The 23,591-nt window shown below is 35.2% G+C and overlaps 1 protein-coding gene across 1 annotated transcript in view; it reads right to left on the bottom strand.

The window, feature by feature from the left end:
• Positions 1-23,591, bottom strand: part of DNAH5 (dynein axonemal heavy chain 5) — a 294,914-nt gene that overhangs the window by 145,682 nt on the left and 125,641 nt on the right. The window contains exons 35-42 of the mRNA XM_027869069.1: positions 22,895-23,073; positions 22,315-22,502; positions 20,601-20,795; positions 18,444-18,578; positions 17,270-17,377; positions 12,068-12,221; positions 6,230-6,376; positions 4,072-4,313 (exon numbers count right to left, since the gene is read on the bottom strand). Coding sequence (XP_027724870.1) covers positions 4,072-4,313; positions 6,230-6,376; positions 12,068-12,221; positions 17,270-17,377; positions 18,444-18,578; positions 20,601-20,795; positions 22,315-22,502; positions 22,895-23,073 — 1,348 coding nt within the window. The remainder of the gene's footprint in view (positions 1-4,071; positions 4,314-6,229; positions 6,377-12,067; positions 12,222-17,269; positions 17,378-18,443; positions 18,579-20,600; positions 20,796-22,314; positions 22,503-22,894; positions 23,074-23,591) is intronic.

Here is a 23,591-nt window from a genome sequence, read left to right as displayed (position 1 = left end):
TCAGAGTTCTAAGAGAAGCAATTACTGAAATTGTCTGACCCATAGTTCTGAGATAGTCAATGTCCATTTGAATATAACAAGATCTCTCTAGACTATAGAAAGAGTAGAGAACACAGCATGCTTCAGTGGTTTGCATATGAAAAATTCAGAAAATCTTTACATTAATAACTTAGGAAATACTGACAACAGAAATATTCTGCAATTTTGAGACAAATATAATTTACCTGATCTTAAATAAAGGATGAGGATTTGTTTAACCACAAGCTAAGGTGGAATCATTTAGAGAGACAGATAGACAGGCAGAGATAAATGCACAGAGGGGGAAAAAGAGGGGAGAGAAAAAGGAAGACAGACAGAGAGAGAGAGAGAAAGAGAGAAAGAGAGAGAGAAGAGAGGAGGGGAAGAAAAGGGTGGGGAGGGGAGGAAAGGGAAGAAACAGATTATACTTTTATCTCTATTATGAATTGCTGCTAAGAAGACAGAAGATACTCCAGAAGATACTGGATTACCTGAATTTAGCAGTGCAAACATTTGATCAAAAGTTTACAATTCTAGAATTGTTAGTTACTCCAAGCAGATGGGATTTCTTCATGGGCTGGATTTTACAAATATGTGCACACTCTTCCCTAGAAACAAGTGCATTAGTGGGAGAGTGTGAATCAGGCTTATATGTAGACTCTGATATATTCTTCTATTCCTGCAGTCTAATCTAGCTGCTAATCTAATAGAGCTGCTTTTTTCCTGTTTGTACTCTACAGTTCTGTTTCTACTTCCTCTATAAGTATATAGTCAGGACCATGAAGATATAATTCAAATATGGTGGCCCTACTTTCCTTGAGCACAACTTCCTTCTTTGCAGAGGTTTGAGGAAGACTGTGGTTATGAAATATTTCATAATCTGTCAGACTTGCTTTTTTCTGTTTTTTATTCTTTCTTATACATTATGACTCTGTGGATAGGGAATTGGGAAAGGATAGCTCAATTAGACAGATGGACAGACAGACAGATAGATGGATAGATGATGGTCATATATGTAAAAGTAAAAATATCAAGAACTTATTTTTAACCTTTGTATATGTTTCTTATGCTGCTTCAGTTTGTTACACTCCTTCCATTTTTATCCTTAAATGCACTCAAAATTATTTTACATAGTTTAGGTCTCTCATTATCCTTTTATTATTTCTCCCTACACCATGAGGTAATACTGTTCATAATCTTCTATTGTCTCTTTTAAGAAGAGTTTTTGAGCTAGTTTACATCCTAAACCAGTGTTGTCTTTGGCTACCACTTCTCTCTATTGGGCAAGTAACTCAAATAGGCGCTTTTTTTTCCTTTATTTTCTTTTTTTTATTTTTAGACAATTGGGGTTAAGTGACTTGCCAAGAGTCACACAACTAGTAAGTGTCAAGTGTTTGGTCTGAGGCTGGATTTGAATTCTGGTCCTCCTGATTTCAGGTCCAGTGCTCTATCCACTGCACCACCTAGCTGCCCCTCAAATAGGCACTTTTTAGATTCTTTTGGTCCTCTTTTTTTTTGTGAGGCAACTGGGGCTAAGTGACTTGTTCAGGGTCACACAGCTAGTAAGTTTGAAGTGTCTGAGGTCAGATTTGAACTCAGGTCCTCCTAAATTCAAGGCCAGAGCTCTATCTACTGCACCATCTAGCTGCCCCTAGTGCCCTTTTAATGGCAATTATTGATAATTTAATTTAAGGGTCTTAGGGAGTTCTGAGAATTTCTCTACCTTTTCATCTGCTGCAACCAATGTTGATGCATTTATTTTTATGGTGGGCTTTTTTGCATATATAATATATATATATACATATATATATGTGTGTGCTCTACAATACAAGACAGACAAATTTTCACTAAAACAATGTTCCTTATTGCCTTTGAGTATATTAAAAAATTACTCTGTCAACTTTCTTTGATCCTCAAACTCATACTGTGAGCCATTTACTTTATACTAGTGTAACCCAAGTCCCTCCTCCCTTTGGTGGATCAAAGTCCTACATCTGGATGAGAGGTGAGGTAGAGCTAGCAAGAGTGGGAGAGACAGGTTTGCTCTCTTCCAGTTTGAGAGTCTCTTCAGTTCTCCTCAGACTCTTCAGGTTCTACAGTTACTTCGGGTGCTTCTGGATTCTAGCTTGGAGAGAGGAGATGGAAGACGTAAACCCCACTTCAGGATGCTGAAGGAAAAGACTCTGAGAAGAAGCGAATATAGAAGAAATTGGTAGTCTCCATTATGACCCTGTCCCCAGCTTCCTATATCAGAGACTTCAGGGAAATTCCCTTTGAGTGGGATCTAGAACTCTCTCTCTTGGATGGTCTGAGTTACTGGCACATAGTACATTTATTCCTTCCACATCACGACTTTTCCCATCCCAGTTTCAATGTATCACGGGTTGGTATAAGAAATTAAATTGGAATTTCTAGAGAGTTTTGCAGAAGCCACTGACAACATGCAAAGGCCAGCACATGATGCAGAACCTATGACCAAATACTAAACCCAAATTTTACAATAAGGTACTGTAAACATTCCATAAAAGAAAAAGAAAAAATTTAGACTTCTTCTCTGATATGAAGGGAGGCCAAAAAATTTTATGTGGGTTTTCCAAATTGAGGAGGATACAGCATCCCTAACCCCCCACTATGTGGAAGCAATAACTTTACATGTTTAATGAATGTTTATTCACTGACTGACATTTCTGCTACTCTGCTACTATCATTGCATAAGTGGAAGGGTGTATCAGAGGACTGAGAGCCATTTTGCATTTTCCTTTGTTTCGTGGGTTGCCATGGTCACAGAATTCATCATTAAATGGATAACCTAGTGATTAATCTTTCTTTGACTAGCTAGAATGGTGCTTGGTTCTGAAAAGTGAACACAATTTTAATTTTTTGATATGCCGTGTGTTTAAGACACATAGGTATATCGTGATTTACTGATATAAGAAGCTGAAATTCCATACCTAAGCATGTCTGGTGGTTTATAAGTATTTTTAAATTTTTGGTAGAATCAATATTATTTTGATAAAGTTCTCCTATGAAATAATTTTCCAAGTATTTAAAAATAATAGATGATAAGGTTTCCCTTGGATTTCCCTACATTCTTCCCAATATACAAGTGAGAATGATGGAGTCTTTAGGAAACTTAGTGACTTGTTCAATTTTATGACCATCTCATTTTGATATTTTTAGTGCTTATTTCCCTTCCCTCCAAACTATATTTTAACTTTGTAAACCTAGAAACTGGTAAATCTTTGTCAAATGTCTTTAAAAGTTTTTTTTTCATGGAGCAAAAAATAAGTGGAAAGGAGCAAAAGGAACTTTAAATTTCTTCAGATTGTGTATTCTTCACATTTTTGACAAAATAGTTTTCTTATATTTGAGCTACATAAGAAATAACAATATAATCTGTACAATATATGATTGTATACCAAGTATTCTAACTAACTCTCTCAGTGATAGATTCTCCAGTCACTTTCCAGTAAAATGTCAAATTTTACTAAGTATAAAAACTGTAATCAAAATGCTCTAAATGAAATATGGTGAAGTAAAAGAGTGTGCTTTAGCCTCCATAAAATAAATAGTATGTGAAGAATTATTGATACTTATAAATTTAAAATTAAAGATTAGAAAACCTTAAGGAAATTGCAAATGGATCAAACTCATAAAATCCAATAACAAATATACAAACTTTAATCATACTGTAAAACCACTATTGCACAGAAATTAAAAAAGAGAAAATCTGCAAGTTACCCTACTAAAATACTTATTAAATTGTAAATTCATTAAAGGTATGGACTGTCATTTTTCCACCTTTTAATCCCACAACACCTACCTGAATACTTCACATATGACACACTTAAATAACTTTTTTGTGAATTGAATTGAACAGAATGATATAGCAAAAATATTCGTGGGTAGTTAACATGAAAATATTCCAGTATATTCAAGATGCTGTGAACTTTAACAAATCAACTAAATTTTGTTCAAAGAATCAATAGAAAAATAAGAATCTATTCAAAGAGAGTATTAGATTTTTTTAATTATAAAGGTTGCATCCCATACCTCAAGAATAGGACTCCAGTTGAGGATGGAAGAACTCATGAAAACCATACCATTCCTTGACACTGTAGCAGGAGAAGCATTGTCGATGTTATGGGGCTCAAAAACTATTTTGCAATTTGGAGCCATAGGGATACGATCTCCATTTGCAAGTGTTAAAGTTTTGTTATCATCCAAAACTGAATTCAAGTTCTCAATCCAGATTGCATCAACTGGGCCATCAAGAACTATCCAGATGTGTTCTCCTGAAATAACCACACCACCCAAAAAAAGATATGTAAGTATGTGTGTACATACACACTGCATACATATGTATATTTACATATATTTTATACACATGCAAATGTATGTATTTTCATCAGCTTGTAAAACAAAGTCATTCCTCTATTTCATCAAATATGTTAGAAGTCTCACTCTCCATAAACATATATCAAAATCCGAAAAAAAAGAAAACTAATATAGAGACATCACTGTAACACCATGTAGGAATTTTTCTATTTATTTCAGCACATAACCTGGCAGTGTTGGGAAATTGTGCTGAATTCCATAACTATTGGCCTTTTGTGAACAACCATCATTTAACAATAAGGTTTGTAGTTATAATTCTCCCATTAAAAACTAAGAAATGATCCTCAGATGTAAAATAAAATTTAAATAAAATACTGTATTTCAACCCATTGAACTAGCTATTCAACTGAAAAAAAATTGACATAAGTCACCATACACAAGTTTTGTGAGAAAGGACAAATAACAAGTATATATATTTTTACAAAGAGGAAAATTACTTAAAAATGGCAATAAATTTTCCTATCCTAGGAAATGTTGCAACATATTATAACTAGAGGATAAGTCACCTCACAAAGACCCATTTCAATTCAATTCACCCGCCCTGTGTCTACCTAAAGTTGCAATTTAAATTATTTATTTGTCTGAGATTTCTGTCCTGGGGCCCTAATAGAAAAGGCAATTGGGTACAACTGTACTAATTCTGTCTTTCAAGCACTTTTTAAAAGATGTTTTCTAAAGAATGGGATCAGGCCTCATATTTCTAAAGCATCACATCTCAAAAATGTCGTATTTGCACCTTTTATTAAGCAAAAGCAGAAGCCTAATAAAAAGACATTGTAATAGGAAAAAACTCAAAATTCATGTCCTTCACAAACCTTTTTTCTTACAAAGTACCCTATTTTCAGTGGACCTTCTTTACGACATGACCCTTGTGATGCCTGAATAAAAATGAACTGTATACTGAAGTAATGGTCATATTTTTAATCGCATTTTGACAAAGAAAAAGTTTTCTCTTTTTAAATTCCTCTTCTTTCATGGTCCTCCCCTATGAAAACCTTCTTTGACCCTCCAAGTTGAAATTAATCTCTCCTTCAAATATGTCATCATCATACTTTGGATCTCACTTTGGATCTCACTTTTTCACTTGTCACATTGTGACAGTTATTTGAGTAGTGTCTTAAGCCAGGAGTGTGTTGGAGCCACCTTCCACATACTGATGAATTTTTGCTGTGACCATTTACATCCTGGAAATTGGCAAATGCTAAAAATTAGGCCTAGGTTTATTGTTTCATTGATTGTGTTGACTTAAGAATGTGATAAAAATGTCAATAATGCAAAATAAGTTTAAAAATGTGTCATGCATAGATTTTTTTTTTCAGAGAGCTGGTTGTTAATTTACCAGCGCATCCCTAGTCTTAGCCTTCACCACTCCCATCAGATTAGCAACTCAAGTAGAAATGGTCTAATCAGTCTTAGTATCTCCCTCATCATTTACAAAACATCTACACGTGTTTTACACAGCATTGGCACCTAATAAATGTTTGCTGATTTAATTCAATATTGCAAAGAAATTAATCAGGAAAATTAACAGTCCTACATTCATAAATTGCACACCTGATGAATAATAAATTACTAAGTTTACAGAACTACAAATTCTTAATCTTTGTTAAAGTGCTAATGTTGAGAACACAAGTCCCTTTCTATTCCATACTTGTAAACTTCTTGGAATGAGAGACTGTTTCCTTTCTCTCACCATATCTCTAGTCCCTAGCACTGTGGCCCCTTAATAAATCTGTGGAATTGAATTGGTTTAAAACAGGTTTTTTATTAGAAATATCTTTAAAATTTTAGTTTTGTACTTTTTTTCCTTTACCTTTCTTTGCTCTCAAAGTTTTTCTCCAAAGAGTGGAGAAAATCCCATCTGTCCAGTCATTTGTGGCTACATCAAGACGACCAAACATCTGGGGTGCTGTGATAGCTTTAGGATTCATCCTCATTTCACGGTGTGGCTTTCCACAATCTAGAAATGATAAATCCAAATAGTTAATGTCAAAATCTTCAAACAGAATGTACTATATTACAACTAACTTATGTATAACACTATTTATGTACAACATTACATTGTCATCAATGTTGGCTGTGATGAAGTATCACCAGAGAACGAAAAAATAAAAGCAGGAATCCTTTGAAAATGTATTTGTATAATACACATATATGTGCGTATGTGCACGTATATACATATACATATATGTGTGTGTGTATGTATGTGATTAAAGCCATTAACACTTCATAGACTGTGGTAATTTTATTCTTCATCTTCTGAGAAGCAAAAAGCTTGTACTGTAGAGGGTTAATAAAGGACAACATGCTAAAATTTATGAAAGTACTAATGTAATCTGGGAGTTCTTTAAACTTCACAGTTCAAAAGCCTTTTGGTTTATGATGTACTTGATTAAATTTTGTGCCTGGAATACCATCTACTAGATGCTTTATTCTCTACATTATCAGCTTTGATTTTCTGGGATGTGTTCTTACTCACCTTGGAAAAGACAAGCTAAACTAATGTTGCATGCATCACAGGACTTCCCCTTATGGCCAACCACAGAAATATATTTAAATCATCATCATTCAACCTTTAAAATTACTCTTCAATTTGCTGGACTTTTCTGCATGAGTTTCCAGGAAAGACTTGTGTTTAATTAGCAACAAAGAGATCAATAAGCTTTAAGACTTAAAATCATCAGAAGAAGCTTAGAATATAATTTTATATATAAAAGAGCCATATATACGCAAACATGCACATTAAGAAAGGTGTTACATTAGAGCCCGTGAAAATGTGTTCTACTCTTTCTCTCTAAAAGCCTCATAAAACTATGCAGGTTAGTAATCAGTACTATTTTATTACCCTGAACTTCAATGTGATGACCATATTTTATCTTTTGCAATGAGTGGAATCCACAGAACTTTGCCCAAACTTTTACTATTTACTTTCTAAACTCTCTTTCCAGAACAGGAAAGCATTAAAAAAATGATTGAGGTATATATGGTATGTTGGCTAGCAGAAGCAGTATCCTACTCCCCACTTTCATTTTGGGAATGTCACAATAAATAACTGATGGTAACACCTGTGTCCTCCCCTCCCATTCTTGGTCATATACTGGTTGGCAGCTATTTCCTTCTAGCTGCTTCGATGGAGAAGGTAGTAGGCCTGACAGTGACCCTTCCACATCTAATTCTTATTAGTATTGGAATGTTCCCCAGTAGCTCCCAGGATCCATGAGGAACCTGTCTTTACAGATGTAAGGTAATGTTTATTCAATACTGTGTCCCCTAAGGAGGAAGATGGATCTTTTTTGATTTAACATGCCTCAGACTCACCTCCTTCCAAACTGATTTCATCCTGTTAAATCTTCCATTGTGGATTGGTATGGAATTATCTCTAAGGGAGTGAAACTGAGTTGACACATGAATGTGTTCTCTGGCAATCATTAAAAAAGCTACTAGAGAAGGACCAGTGCTCCAGTCGCTAATTCATTAATCAAAAAACTATGGTTACTATGATTACAGCAATAGATTCTTTTTACAGTGTGCCAAATTTAAAACTCTGAAGAAATCTCATTTAATTTAGTTCTTTTGATTGATCTGACTGTTCTGCTTAAATTATGACATATCTAGTACCATAAACATACGAACATATGAAGGAAAAAATCTCAAACTGGAGAAAAAACACCTTTCATTCAGTACTTCTCTAAAGACTAATTGTTGGATAAAACATTTTGCTCAAGGACTATTCAAATCTAAAGTCTGGGAATATTATTTCTAAGTAGCTAAGATGGTATCCTTATGTAGCAAACACTTTGAGCTTATCCTTCTAACCTAACTCCCATTCCCACAGGCAAGTTGGGTGCCCCAAGAATGCTCAACTACTTGCAACCTCAAGTTTGTAAGGATAAGTACAAGGAATTGGGGGTGGAGGGTTGTTTCTAATAATATATAACTCATGTGCTCCCTTTAGATGTACTCCCATGATTACCTAGACAAGCTTAATTAGTTTTTTAAAAAAGATATTTACAAAGGAACAGAATAGTTGATATAAAACGTTCTACCATAAAGTCTGGGATACATTCTCCCACAAGTACATACAAAGTCAGGAGAAAAGTAGGATTAACCTTACAGAGCACATATGACAAAGGAGTAATTCACAGCTCCTGGTTTCTGGAAGTACTTTTGTCCAAACTTCATGACATTCCCTTGTGGAATATATAGCTCTCTGCTAAGTTTTCAGGGTGCATGCTCCTTGCCCTTAGTGTATCTAATTTGTCCTCAGTTCCCAATGCTAACACTGTAATCAGCCACTGCTGTTCTGGGGACATTGTGACCAATCTGATGGAAAGTCCAAATCTTCCAACTTGCAAAGTTCACAAAATCATCCTCTATCAAAAAGAAAGAGACAGAAACTATCCCCAAAACATACCCAAGAAATTCTTTCTGTGTTACTTGGCTAGAATTGCTCCAACACTATTCAGGCCTGCTGGGTTCTGAAATGAATTGCTGCTTTATTCAAGCCCCATAGGATATAACTGGTTCTATTAAACCAACCACTTTTTTTCTTTTTTCTGCAGCCTTCCTTACTATCCACTCCCTTAACTTTACAATCAGGCCCCTATCTCCTTCACTGAAATTACTTTCTGAGTTTTTGTGCCATAAGTAGGATGAGATGGCCAGAAGTTTGTGTCAGGATGCCAAAACTTAGAACACATCAATAAGATTTCTTTTTTTTTTATATGAGGCAATTGGGGTTAAGTGACTTGGCCCAGAGTCACACAGCTAGTGAGTGTCCTGTGTCTGAGGCCAGATTTGAACTCAGTTCCTCTCAACTCCAGGGCTAGTGTTCTATCCACTGTACCTCCTAACTGTCCCAAGATTTCTTAAACAGTAAGAAACAATTATAATTAATATCTGATTAGCTTCCTACTTGCATTAATTATCCTTGCTACCATATGGTTACCCTTTCTCTCATATACCATAACTATGTCAGGTAAGGTTCTTCTCATCCTGTATCCACTCTACTCCTCAGTAGAAGCTTCCCCAACAACTCATTCGAAATGTTCTGGGGATTTTGTCTTCCTACCCTGAGTCTCTTATGTCTGAAATATTTTCCTTTATGTCTCTTCTCCACCCTAATGCCCACTCAACTGAATTAGTGTTAAAAAGTAGATTTTAGGGTTACCTAGTCATGTTTTATGACACTTGTCCCACGTGCCAGAATTGCTAGCTATGGCTCTCATCACAAGTCACCATTGGAATCTTTATTTCTTAAGGCAAAAGTCTCTCATGACTCCTTATCTCCCTTGATCTCAGTAAACTTTCCAACTTAATTGACTATCTCATCCTTCTAGAAACACTTTCCTTGGCCTTTGAAACCTTATAATCTCTTTTCCTATCTTTCTCTTCATGTCTCCTTCACTGTCCCCTTTCCATTATTCTGATTCTTTGGGTATGATATTTTCCAAGGTCCTGCTCTTAACCTCCTTTTCTTTCCTTTCCACTTTCCCTCATCAACCTCACTGACTCCACAGTTTCAACTATCATTCCTAATTACTTCCCAAATCTGTATCTTCAACATTAACTGTTCTCTTTGACCTCAGGACTACATCTCAAAATTATATCTGAATAGAACATCAATAGTTCAAATTCACTATTTCCAAAGCTAAACTAATTAACTTCCCCAAAAAATTCCTGCAAGATGGTCTTCCAACCTCCAATATTTCCCACAATATAAGCCTTCCTTTACAGTACTGCTAGGTTTATCTTCCTTATAGATAAATTTGATAATGTTACCCCACACACACTCAAAATTCTCTATGCAAACTTAGCTTGGTACTCTAATCCTACCCCAATCTCATATCACACTAACTTTCCAGCCTTAAACCATACAATTCCTCCATATTCACTAGATTTCAGCTAAACTAGACTATTTACCATCCCCAATATAAACTTCTCTCTGGCCCATACTGTATCTTTGTTCGTTTTGATCCCTACACCTGAAACACCCTCCCTAATACCTCATCTCTTCCTACTGAAATTATATCCATTCATCCACAACTGAAAGAGACATTTTGACCAGATGGTAATCCTTGACTATAAGGAACCTTACTAACACTCACAATTATGTTACCATACCTTTCAAAAATAGATATTCAGCTTTTCAATTGACCAGAATGGGAAAAATCAACAAATACCAAATTTTACTGTAACACCTGGCTTAGGAAGGCTGCAGAGCATGTTATTATGTACTCTATATATAATATAGATACAACATATAAGATATATTCTTATACTATTCTATATATAATAGCTTCCTATATATATATATTCCTCTCTCTCTCTCTCTCTCTCTCTCTATATATATATATATACATATATATACATATTCCTATATATGATAACACAGTGACAGTTGCGAGGGGGGGGGAGAGAAAGGCCCTTTGGGAGACTGGGATCCTGCAAATAACATTACTATCAAAACAGAACATCTATCTGAAGGATACAAATCTCATTAGGAAACTGAGTACAAATGTCACAAACATACTGCAGCTTTCATTGATTTTGTCCTTTTGCACCTGACTCTCTCTATGGACAGGGCCTACCAAACAGGAAAACCAGTTAACTATCAAAATTGGGGTCAGCAGCAAGTTAAAACTACAAGAGATAAACCAATACTTACACATTTTGTGGAATATTGTTCAGCCAGAATTGGGCAACAATAAATTGAAGAAGGGCCAATATTAAATCCAATTCTAAAGTCACAGGTCAGAGGCAGTGTAGCCTGGCCTTGGAATTAGTAAGATCTGGGTTCAAATAGACCTCTGCCACATACTGGCTATGTGATCCTGTGGAAATCACTTAACCTCTCAGTGCTCTAGCCAATTCTCTAAAGCTATAAGATTCAGAGAAGATGTCAACATGCATTGGTAAAGGACATTATTCAATAAGACCTCCTTATGCCAATGAAATGACAGGTATCGTTTCTATTGCCACCCTTATCCTGCTTAAGCCAAACTTTTGAGTTGCTGAGCAGGGTGCTTCCCACACTCTTTACTAATTTGGATAAATGATTGCTCCTGTCACAGTCAGCAGCAGTTAATCTCCCCACTCCTATACTTCTCATATCTCTTATCCCATATGTTTTCTATACTTTTACCAAATATAATTTTAAATTATATTTATCTTTTTACATTTTGTATCCTATACTATACTATACTATAAGCTCTATGAGGTCAGGGAATGTGTCTTAATCTTTGTATCTCATTCAGTTATTTACAAATGTTAGGTACTTAGTAAATATTTGTAAAAGATAAAGTTAGAACCTAAGCCTCCTAGGAATCCAGCAGGATCCCTGACATTTTTAACAATCAAATTACAAACAACCCACACATAGGAACAGCTATTGCTTCCACCAGGGCCCTCTCTTGCCATTTATCTGCTTACAAAGCCTTAAAACCAGGACTTCATGAGAGCTACCTAGCTACTAGAATCTTTACCTACCTCTCTTCCTATCTAATCTATTCCCTATTCCCCTCTAGATTCAAAGGACCTCAAGCAATCGTGTATCTGAGAAATTGGTCCTGAATGAAATATGGGGCTCACAATTAGAGTACGTGACTATGATTTCAATTTGAGATAATTCACAACTCAAATATTTCCATACCTGTCATTGATTTCATTAAGGTGTAGATGCAGGTTGTTTTCCCAGCCCCACTAGGCCCCAAGGTCATCATTCCATGCCTCACCCTCTGTGTTTCAAACAGCTGAATAACTTTCAGCTTCCAAGGAGGATGATTAATTAAACCAGTTTCTTCAACCTAAAACCTCAATCAAATAACAAAGTCATTACAATGTAATGCAAGATTTCAATTTGTAAAATAAGATTTGATATTCACTCACAAACAGAAAACTTAAAAATTCTTGGAATTTTTCTATTTATCATAATAATACAGGCTTTCCAATGACTTATTGACATTACACAAAAGCAAAGGGAAGCATAATATTGCCTACTGGTGATAGAATAACATTATCTTTGGTTGAGTCCATATCAAGAGACTAATTTAAGAATAAAACCTGAAACCATAACAAGGTAGATTTGAAATTCTCTACTAACTCTTGACTATTACTCATTTTGCTTCCTGATTCTCATCCATCCTCACCCATTTGTGAAAGTGATTTTCATAATGTGTAAATCTAACCATGTCACTACTACTGAATAAACCACAGTGACTCCTTCTTGCCTCTAGGATCTGATACAAAGTCTACTGCTTGGCATTTAAAGCACTTCACAAGCCAGCCCCAGGCTAGTTTTCCAGTCTTATTGCACATTACTCTCTTTACAGAGGCCAGGCAAATTGTCCTTCTTAATGTTTCTCATCCATGGCACCATCTCCATGCTTTTGTACTAACTGGCTCCCATGACTGGAATATACACCCTCCTCACCTCTACTACGAATCCTTAACTTCCCTCAAGCCTCAGCTCAAAGACCTCCTTCCTCATAAAGCTTTTATTCATCCCAAGGTGCTAGTATCTTCACCCTAGAGCTATCTTCTCTTTACTTTAGATGTAGTTGGTATATAATTACATGCAACACAAGTTGTTATGGAACTCTACCTGCCAATACACACATTACTGATAGAATATAAAGATTTCAAGAGTTCCCGTCACAGCATAGACACTTAAATATTTGTTGATTTCTTGATTGATCAATACATTAAAAATACTAATAAACAAGGGAACTCTGATCAAAAGTTATAAATTTGAAATGCCTGATTTTATAATACATGGGTCAAGGATAAAATAATAATAACACAAAAGATTATATTAAAGATAATCACAATATAAATACAAAATATCAAAATGTATGAGACAAAGCCAAATCAATACAGAGTGGAAAATTTCTATTCAAGAATGTCTGTATTAACAATTGCAAAACAAAATGAAGAGAACTTAATGAATTGTTTATAGTTTAAAAATTAGTAAATGAACAAATAAATATTCCCTCAAAATATAAAGAAATAGCTATCATTGATTGAAAATTAGCAAAACTAAAAATGGATGGTCTAGTAGCAAATTAAAAAATAATAGAATTGACAAAAGTTATTTTGAAAGATCAAAATAACTGATAAACCATTAGCAAATGCAATAATAAAAAAAGCAAGAAAAGAATATGTTAACCAAAACAAACTTGGAAAAACGCAAATAAAAATGAATTGAGAAGACACAAAGAAAATTATCAGAGGTTATAACATGTCATGTGTCCAAAAGTGTGAATATTTTAAAATAGTTTAATAGCTTTACAAATACAAAATATTCAATTGAATAAAAACTAGGAATAAATAAAACAGAATTAAAAAGAATAATTGAAGAAGTCATTAATTGAGCTGGTGTATAAATATGTACTAGGACCAGATAGATTCACCAGCAAATTCTGTCAAAAATTGAAAAACCCAATATCATATGTACTTTAGAAATTGCTTTCAGGGGGCAGCTAGGTGGCGCAGTGGATAGAGCACCAGCCCTGAAGTCAAGAGGACCTGAGTTCAAATTCGGCCTCAGACCAAACACTTGACACTTACTAGCTGTGTGACCATGGGCAAGTCACTTAACCCCAATTGCCTAAAAAAAAAAAAAACTGCTTTCAAAATGTAGAAAGATAGCACTCCATATAACTTTCTATGGAACTGTTATGGTCCTAAGTTCCAATTCTGATAAATAAGGTAGAGAATTATAGAAAACTATCATTAATGAATGGATATGAATAGACAAAAATTAAATGAAATATTAGGAAATAGACTATAGTAATAAATTTAAAAACACATTAACTACGATCAAACAATGGCTAATATACAATTGATGTCCAAGAGAAATAAGGAAATATTAAGAGAGGTCTAAATAGACTGCATCACAAGGTAGTTACATTTGGATAGGAGATACAAGACATTTAGGGAAGCAGTGGCCAAGTTTTGTTCTAGGAAGTAGCAAGAATTGTAAACAGAACAACAAGGAAGAAAACTGTCCTGATCTCTGTAGGAGTAGTGGTAATAATGTTTGGATTTTTCTTTGCAGAGCAAAGGCAAATAGTGGAATGGGGTTTGGGTATCATCAGGGCTGTCTATGCTGGACAGGTGACAAGCCCTGGTGTCCTCATGGATGACTGTATGGGATGTGAAATATGGTCTGGAGATTGCTAGATACAGTGGATTAAGTGAGTTTTCACTCACCCAGCAATAAGGATAGATTTACTCTTGGGCAAATTCCAGAAGCTGAGTACATTAATTCTCCTATCATTGGGGACGGTGAGTCATGCCTCCTAGAGATTAAGGTCTAGGCCTTGAGGCCACAGGTTCCCCACCCCTGGTCTAGGATATTGTTTCTTTTAAGGAAAAGGAACACAGCAACAGGTCAAGTGGTGAAATGTTTGCTCTAGTCAGGCCCTGGCATACTAATAAAGACTGAACGGGCTTATTAAATGTATTGAATGTCTGAGCATTAACCTCCCAAGACATGATCAAGTCTACAATGAATGAACAAAAAAAAAACATTTACTTATTAAGTACCATTAATTTGCCAGGTATTGGACTAGGTGTTGACGGTAAAAATATGAACATGAAATAGTCTCTGCCCTTAAAGATCATAATAGGAAGAGAGAATATCTATAGAGGAGTCATTGCCAGGGAAGGGATTTTCTGTTTTATCACTAAGATGGTGAGTGGAGCCAATTATCACACCTTTTGGAGCCGCAATGGTCGTACTAATTTGATTATCATTCAGGGAGGGAGGGGAGCAAGCATTTGAAATGTAATAACAATCAAATAGTAACAATTCAAAGAATCTTTACAATAACAGAAAAATGGAATTCTTTTTTTGTTGTTCAATCATTTCAGTCATATCTGACTCTCCATGACACCATTCAGGGTTTTCATGGTAAAGGTCCTGGGGCGGTTTGCCATTTCCTTCTCATTTTACAGATGAGGAAATGAGGCAAACAGGATTAAGTGACTTGCCCAAGGTCAAATAGCTAGTAAATGTCTGAGGCCAGATTTGAACACAGGAAGATGAGTCTTCCTGACTCCAGACCCAGCTCTCTATATACTGTGCCACCTAGCTGCTCTGAATCTTTACAATAACAAAATGAATAAGGGCAAACAGCAAATCAAGTAAAATTATGATACTTTCATAAAGGGTGAAAAGGTATATGAACTCCAAGATCTCAAATCATAGTATCAATCAGTCATTATTAAAACTACTGGGAATGCTGAATAAATTGTGGTATAAAAATGTAACAGAATGTTATTTCACCGTAAGAAATGAAAAATATGAAAAAGAAAAATATGAGAAGATACATGAAGTGATTAAAGGTAAAAAAGACAGAACCAAAAGAACAAGATACACATTTATGAGATCTATGTAAATATTAACAGGAACAAAACCTTTATAAACATTCAGAAAGGGGATGTAGAAACAAACAGGATGATTTTGTTGCGACTTTATTAAAATTAATATACACATTTTAAAAACCTATGAATAACAAAAGTTTGTTTTCCTGCATAATCATTTAAAATCTTTTTTCCACTTTTAAAAACAAAAAGAAAGCATTGGATATCAGAATCAAGATTCAAGATGTAAGGTAAGAGAGAGAAAAAAGCTGAGGCCAAAAGTGAGTAAAAAGTACTTTCAGTACCATTGGGCTGGTCAACCCAATATGCTCTTTTCAAAGCAAGAAACTTTCTTTATTTTCTTCTTTCAAGGATGGCAATGATCAATGACTGACCATTGAGACATGGTCAGCCTGGAAAGGAAATGTGGACTGATTATTTATTCTTTCAGAGAAAGATAAGGAAAGCCCACAATGGGAGGAATACTGATTATCATATCTGCCTAATTTCACTTAAAAGACTAAAAGCTTACACTTATACGATGATTTTGAGTTTTCTACATATTACACTTACATTTCTGCATTTGGTGCTAATCTCTGAGGTAAAGAGGCATTGTAGCATAGTGGCTAGAGAGGTGGCCCACAAGCCAAGAAGATCTGAGTTCAAGTCTTATCTCTGACACAAATTGGCTCTGTGAAATGGGGGTAATTCACTTAATATGTCAGTGCTCTAGCCCAGTGGTACCAAATAGAAACATCCCTGCAGTCTGAATATTGAACCAGAAAACCACAAATTAACATTATCTGTTGAGTATTATGTGTCTGATGCCTGATTTGAACTCAGGTCCTCCTGACTCCAGGGCCAGTACTCTATCCACTGCTCCACCTAGCTGCCCCATACTGTATACTTATTTTGTTAAACATTTCCCAGTTGCATTTCAATATGGTTCAGCCACAAGGGATTTTGCCTTCACATCTCAACTATCTTAGACTATAAATCACACAGAAAGTATTAACTTCCTTTGCTAGAGGTAGTTCCTTTATCTGAGTGTTCCCTATAAATACAATATACATAAATATATACATATATATGTGTACATATATATACATACATACATACATACATGTATATAGTTTCTATCTTTTCCTTCTGAGGTATAAATGGAAGGCATTATTATCACTATTTTGTAGATAATGGCCCAGAGAGGCTAAGTAATTATTACCCTTAAGGTCATATAGTTTTTAAGTGATAGGGCCAAGATTAGAACTCAGGTCTTCTGATTTCTTAGGCTAAGTTTCAGTTTATTATAAAACCTTTGGTTACTCTCATAAGAAATAACCAAAAGCACTGACATAGTCTCTCTTAAGCAAGCAGGTATCATGATAGGGGCCTCACTATATCTCCGTTTAATTCAGAGACAACAATATTGAACAAACGCCTTACACACACACACACACACACACACACACACACACACACACGTTACCTTTCTGTCAATTGCAGCTTCCAATTCAGGATAACCTGCCTTATCTAGCTGTATGTTTGGGAAAAGGTCTTCAATCAGACTCAGGAATAAGGGCTCATCCTCATCAATCTAAGGTGAAAGAAAAGAAAGGAAGAAAATGAAAATAAAATCAGACAAATCATTTTTTAAAAAAAGATTTTGCCTAAGTCCTAAAGAGACCAATACAGTCCTACATATTTGCCAATCATTAATAAATACATATCCCATTTTATTTTGAACCTATACACTTTCATCTTTACCAGAAATCAAAGAAAAATGCCATCTGTCACCACCTCCAAATGTGACATTAAAACTTGCTAGCATTACTCTATACATGTTCCAGTTAAAGATTTAAAAAAAAAAAAACACACACACATACTAATAGCAATAATAGATGAGAACTCATTAGCAAATTGAGGAAGTAAGAGTTCTATTTATACTTCTCTTATGAAGGACAAACATCTATTCACTTAAGTAAGACCACAGAACAAAGAAACATAGATTTAAGACTGGAAAGGACATTAGAGGTCATCGAGTACAACCTCCTCATTTTACAACTGCAGGAATTGAGGACAAGAGAGATTAAATGACTTGCCCAGAGCCACACAATTAATAAGCATCTGAGGTGACGTTTGAACTCGGGTTTCCTGACTCTAAATTCAGAATGCTATAAACTATATAATTATGCCTTTGGATTCTATCAATTGTGTCTGTCAGTACAAAGAAATATTGGCTGAGCTTCATTCTCTACTATAAAATAAAAAATCTAAGTTTCTTACAAATTTGCACAATTTAAATAATTTGTCGCTATGTCATATTAATGGGTAGTGGGGGAGAGTTTTAGTTCAAATGAATAAAAATCATTATTTTGCAACAGAAATGTAAACAGTACCTTAATTGACAAAATTTCTTCATTCATCTTTCCTGCTAACACTGCTTTGCTCATGTTCAGTCATTTACTATCATAGTCATAGCAAATATAGATTATACTGGATGTAAAATGTAGACAACATTATTTTCATTTTCCCTAGTGTTTTCTATAGCAATTAAGTGTTTTCTAATTAGCATCTCTAATAAACATCTCTAATAGCTATTAGTGCTTGATCAGTTGAACTGGTGCTTAAGTAAGTGGAACATGCCCATCTGTAAAGCTTACCAGTTTAGAAAGATTCATATCTCTTAGCACACGCATGACAATGGTTGATTCTGTGTCAGTGGGGTTAGCTCTTTTTGCTGCTCCTAAAGTCCTGAGTACTGATAAAATGTTACGTAGTCCAAAATCATAATGTACCTAAAGAATTAGAAATTTTAAATTTTTTTTGTTATTTCAATAATAGCTTTCAGAAAAAAATATAATTTATCCTGAAGGATTCCCAGAGAGTGCAATGGTGATTAAATGATGATTATCCATCGATAAAAATACATAAACAATCGGTGCTAAGCACAGGTTTCTCTCAGAGTACTTAGAAAAGCTAATAGAGAACACAAAACAACAAAAATTGGTTCCATTTCATGAAATTTATTTCAGGAGTACAAGAATTCACTAGAAATATGCTAATAGAGCTACAATAATGGGCAAAATAATTTAGGGAAATTTCCCTGATATGTAGAGAACCTCACTTTCAACTTAAAGGAAGAGAAGGGTATCATTTTAGTATAGAGAAAGTAAGAAGCTATTCTAAGTAAAGGCAACAGCAAGATGAGAAAATATTTAGAAGCAGAAGAAACAGAATTGAATGAAGAAGATAGTAACAATAAAAGCAAGGTGAGAAAAAAATGAAGAGATTGGGCTGAAAAACAGATCATAGGAGTTAGGCATGCAAAGGCTTGAAGCACCAAATAAGAAGTCAGTAATGTGACTTAGGGTGACAAAAGAAAGATTTGGAATAGTGTAGTCAAATGGTTGACACAATGTCTTGGAAAGGGAAGAAGCAGAATGTAAAATGCTAGTGAGGTTAGAGTAGATCAAGCACAAAACTTGGCTAAGTTTCTTACTAACTGCATGTCCTCGGCTAAGTAACCTAACCTCTCTGTTCCTGTTCTATTCAGACATATGCTGAATTAAGGCACATTTAACAACCAACTCCCCCCCCAACCAAAAAAAAAAAGTAAGACATACTTATAAGGTGTATCTACATTATTAACATTTTTCCATCACATTCTTAAGTCTCGAGTCTAGATCTAAGACAATTAACAACACAATAAATCAAGCCTTGATTTATAGCATCTGATGTCCCAATATAGCGCTGATGTCCAAATTACAAAGTACTCACACTGAAAATTTAACATGAGCTGGCTTCAGCATCACCTTGGTTCTTATTATCTGGAAAACTAAGGAAGCTGGGGATGTGGATTCATGATCTCCCAGGTCCCTTTTGGCACTAAAGTTCTATGATTTGGCAGTGGAAACTGAGAGTACATAGATGGGATTAAATGCAATAATTCCTTCATTAAACATTTATTAAATTCCTAAGAGATAGTCTGGTACAGGATAGAGGGCAGGTATATGAGTCAAAAAAGTCAAGGTTCAAGTCGCTTCTCTCACATATACTAGTTGGGTGTCAAGTGCAAGTTATCTTTCAGTGATATTAGTCACTCTTTAAAACTATAAATTGCAGGGAGGTTACTTATCTTTAAAAGTAGGGGAAGTATCCACAGTGGGAAGTCCCTCTACTAATGAAATAGTAAGTGCAATACAACCCCTTTTCCTTGCCCCCTAATACATGTATATATAATTATATAATACAGTAATACATAATATATAATGTATAACCATATATAAGTAAATAAATTTATTTAAATTAATCAAATATATCATTATATCACAAATCATATTACATTAATATGTGATATAATTATTCACATTATTATCTGGTATAATATGATTAATTCTATATTTACATTATTTCTAATATACAATATTTTAGAATATGTGTCTCAGATAAGCAGTCTCTTTCTTACCCAATCAGGATGACACCTTCCCTGCAATTTCTAGTCATCAACAATGGCCTAGGATTACATTGCCAGTACATGTCAGAGGTGGGACTGACCCCAGATCCTCCCAGTGCTAGCACTCTCTCACAGGACAGCTGTATCTGTGGCATACATTTATGTTTTACATTTAAATGTTCCTTCTTAAAAGTCTGATGTATATGCAAAGGATTATTATTGTAATGGTACCTGTACTTGTGTTTATCTGCCCATTGAGAGTGCCTTTAAATCCTCACCCCCTACATAGTTTTCCAACAAATAAAACTTGGATCAAAGACATTGAGTGATGCATTGATGCAAGACAACCTTTGGATAGTCACACCTGCTTAGAGAGCTGCTCCTCACATAGTTTATACAATGTGAAAAACTTCCTTGCCAAGACAATGTTATCGACGAAACCACAGCTAGCCAGCTTCACCCGGATTATAATTTGGCGATCAGGGACCATCATAGCCACTGAACGAAAATTAATCTTTAAATTTTCAGGTAGCTCCTGCCGACCAGCATAGCCAGGGTTCTAAAGAGAAGAGGTTTCAATACAATAGTTATTATACACTGCAGCAGAAGCAATAATTTAATGATCCCTTGCCCCCATGAAGGTTAGGTTAGATTTTCCTTTAAAAGTATAAGAATTTCCTCAAGGATTTAGCTTGGAGGGCTAAAGACTCAGACTGTCTATGTCACTTCCTCAATATAAACCTGAGTTCAAAGCAGCCACAAGGAGCTGGAAGGGCTCTGAGATGTTTGGCAGTGGAATTGGATTGAAGCTTCACTCAGCTGAAGTATCTCAAAGGAAGGATTTCCAAGTATGTTGATCATACTTCTCCAGTTATGGCTAAGTAAATCTCCTTTTGGTAACTGTTAAATGACCTATGAGTGTCTTATTTTGTTCCAGTATCAAATCTAAATTATCAGAAGCCTGTCTTAAATGAGGCTTAACCCAGCATAAATACCTACTACATATAAAGTATTGAATGAAGCTCCAAGGAGATTCTTCAAATCTGCCAAAAGAGCGATAATTGACTCTCTTCACTGACATAGTTCACAACACCTCCATGACTTAGTGGATGAGTTGTTGTGACCAAGAAATAAATGCCTACAGGCCAACCTTCTGCTAATAACAATGAACTAGAGGCAAAGATTAAATAAAACTTGCTTCTGCTCTCATAAATTACTATCACAGAGCATTAAGCATATTCAAAAACAACATTAAAAAAGACATATGATGAGATGCAACAAATCTACAATTGCTATCAGTGTGATAACTTACTTTGTAGTAGGAAGACCCAAGTTTGAATCCTGACTTCTCTCTTGCTATATATGTGAAATTAGGAAAGCTACTGTTCCTGTCTAACCCTGAGCCTCTTCATCTATAAAATTAGAGGATTGAATGAAATTATCTCTAAGGTCATTTCCAACTCCTAATCTTATGTCACTAACAAGTTTACCATCATATGGACCATCAAGCATGAGTAATGTGTATGTGTTTCCTAATTAGCCAGACTTGTGATGTCATAGAAGAAGGGACCTCCTAGTAAGGCATCTCTTTTACCAATGTAGATGATCACCCATCAGCAACTTAGTCTGAGAAAGCTGCTTGGAATGAAGTATTTAATTGACTTGGCTAAGGTCACAAAGCCAGGATGTGGCAGAATCTGAACTTGAACTTAGTTCTTCCTAACTTTGAGGCCAGCTATCAACACACACACACACACACGTGTATATGTATCTATATATGTATATGTATGTAGATATACATATATAATTCTTATATGTATATATACACATGTGTATATATATACATGTGTGTGTATGTACAGAAATATATATATATATATAAAACTATCTCAGCTAATGAATTATTAGTGTCAATCTGCTAGGAGCAACCAAATGAATACATGCATATAAATGCATCCTAAAATCCACAATCCCAATTCTTACTAATGAGTAGCAACTAAAATTACATTCTTAGGGGAAAACACTGGCCATGTGATCATAATGCAAGAAATTCAGCAGTTGGTTTTATATTTTCTTACCATGGTTAGAAAAAGTCCAAATTCTGGGTTCATCTGTATAGTGTCTCCATCAGTAAAAATAAAACTTTTTTTACGTTCCTTCTTACAGGTCAGAATAATGGAGATTTGCTGTGCAGCAACAGATAATACTGGTAGATCAATACGGTTAAATTCATCAAAGCAGCCCCAGGACCCTGACTGTGCCAGCCCTTAGAAAGGAATTTAAAGAGAGAATTTGATTAATATATAATATCAGAGAGTTGAGGATAAAGGAAGAAGGCTGCTGTCAAAGTAAATCAGATATCAGTTCATTCAGAAACAAAGTAGGAGTGGATGGGGAATTAGAAGTTGAGTAAAGTGAACAGATCAGCTGACTCTGAAAGACTGTTAACTCAGGACCCTTCAGTCCACAGACCTAGCAACTCAGAGAAAAGGGATTCTACAACAGCCTGGTGATGTTGGTAATGTTTGTCCACATGACCCACCTTAGTACAATTCAAGATTACCTCTGAGTTTTGATTGATTTTTGATCATAAAAAAAAACTACCTTATTAGAGAAAACTAGCAATTTGTATTATTGTACTTGGATTATTGGCCTCACCTTTAAAAATTCTCCCCAGTCCTCGGAAATCCATCTGGTCTGAACAGTTGAAAACCACCACATATTTACCAAGGCATCTTCCCATATCTTTTGTAGTTTCTGTTTTGCCAGTCCCTGCAGGGCCAGCAGGTGCTCCTCCCATGCTCATTCCCAAAGCCTGAGCCAAAGTGATATAACACCTATAGAGGTGAGAAGAGGGGAGGGAAATATGACTATTATTGACAGTAGTGGGGAAACAGACTAGAGAAGTCACATAATAAGAGGAACAGAGCTCTGGCCTGGGAGTCGAGATATGGATTTTAGATGTATGGTCTTAGAACAAGGTACTTAACCCTTGTGTGCCTCAATTCTTTCTCTACCAAATGAGAAATATATGCTAGATGATCTTTATAGTCTTTTATAACTCTAAAAGTCTGATTTTACTTAGTTTGAATGGCATTGCCCATACCAAGAAATAATTATCTATATATGAATAAGTCATTACAAAATGGACAATACTTCCTGGTAAACACAAATTCTGACTAACTGAATCTCTGTCTCTCTCTGTACTTGTCTGTCTGTCTTTCTCTCTCTCTCTGTTTCTCTCTCTCTCTCTCTCTCTCTCTCTCTCTCTCTCTCTCTTTCTCTCCCTCCCCATCTCTCTCTCTCTCTTTCACACACACACACACACACACACACACACACACACACACACACA

The sequence above is a fragment of the Vombatus ursinus genome, unplaced genomic scaffold (assembly GCF_900497805.2).
Source record: "Vombatus ursinus unplaced genomic scaffold, bare-nosed wombat genome assembly UNPS02014791.1, whole genome shotgun sequence".
Taxonomy (NCBI): domain Eukaryota; kingdom Metazoa; phylum Chordata; class Mammalia; order Diprotodontia; family Vombatidae; genus Vombatus; species Vombatus ursinus.
This window is presented reverse-complemented; position numbering and strand designations above follow the sequence as displayed.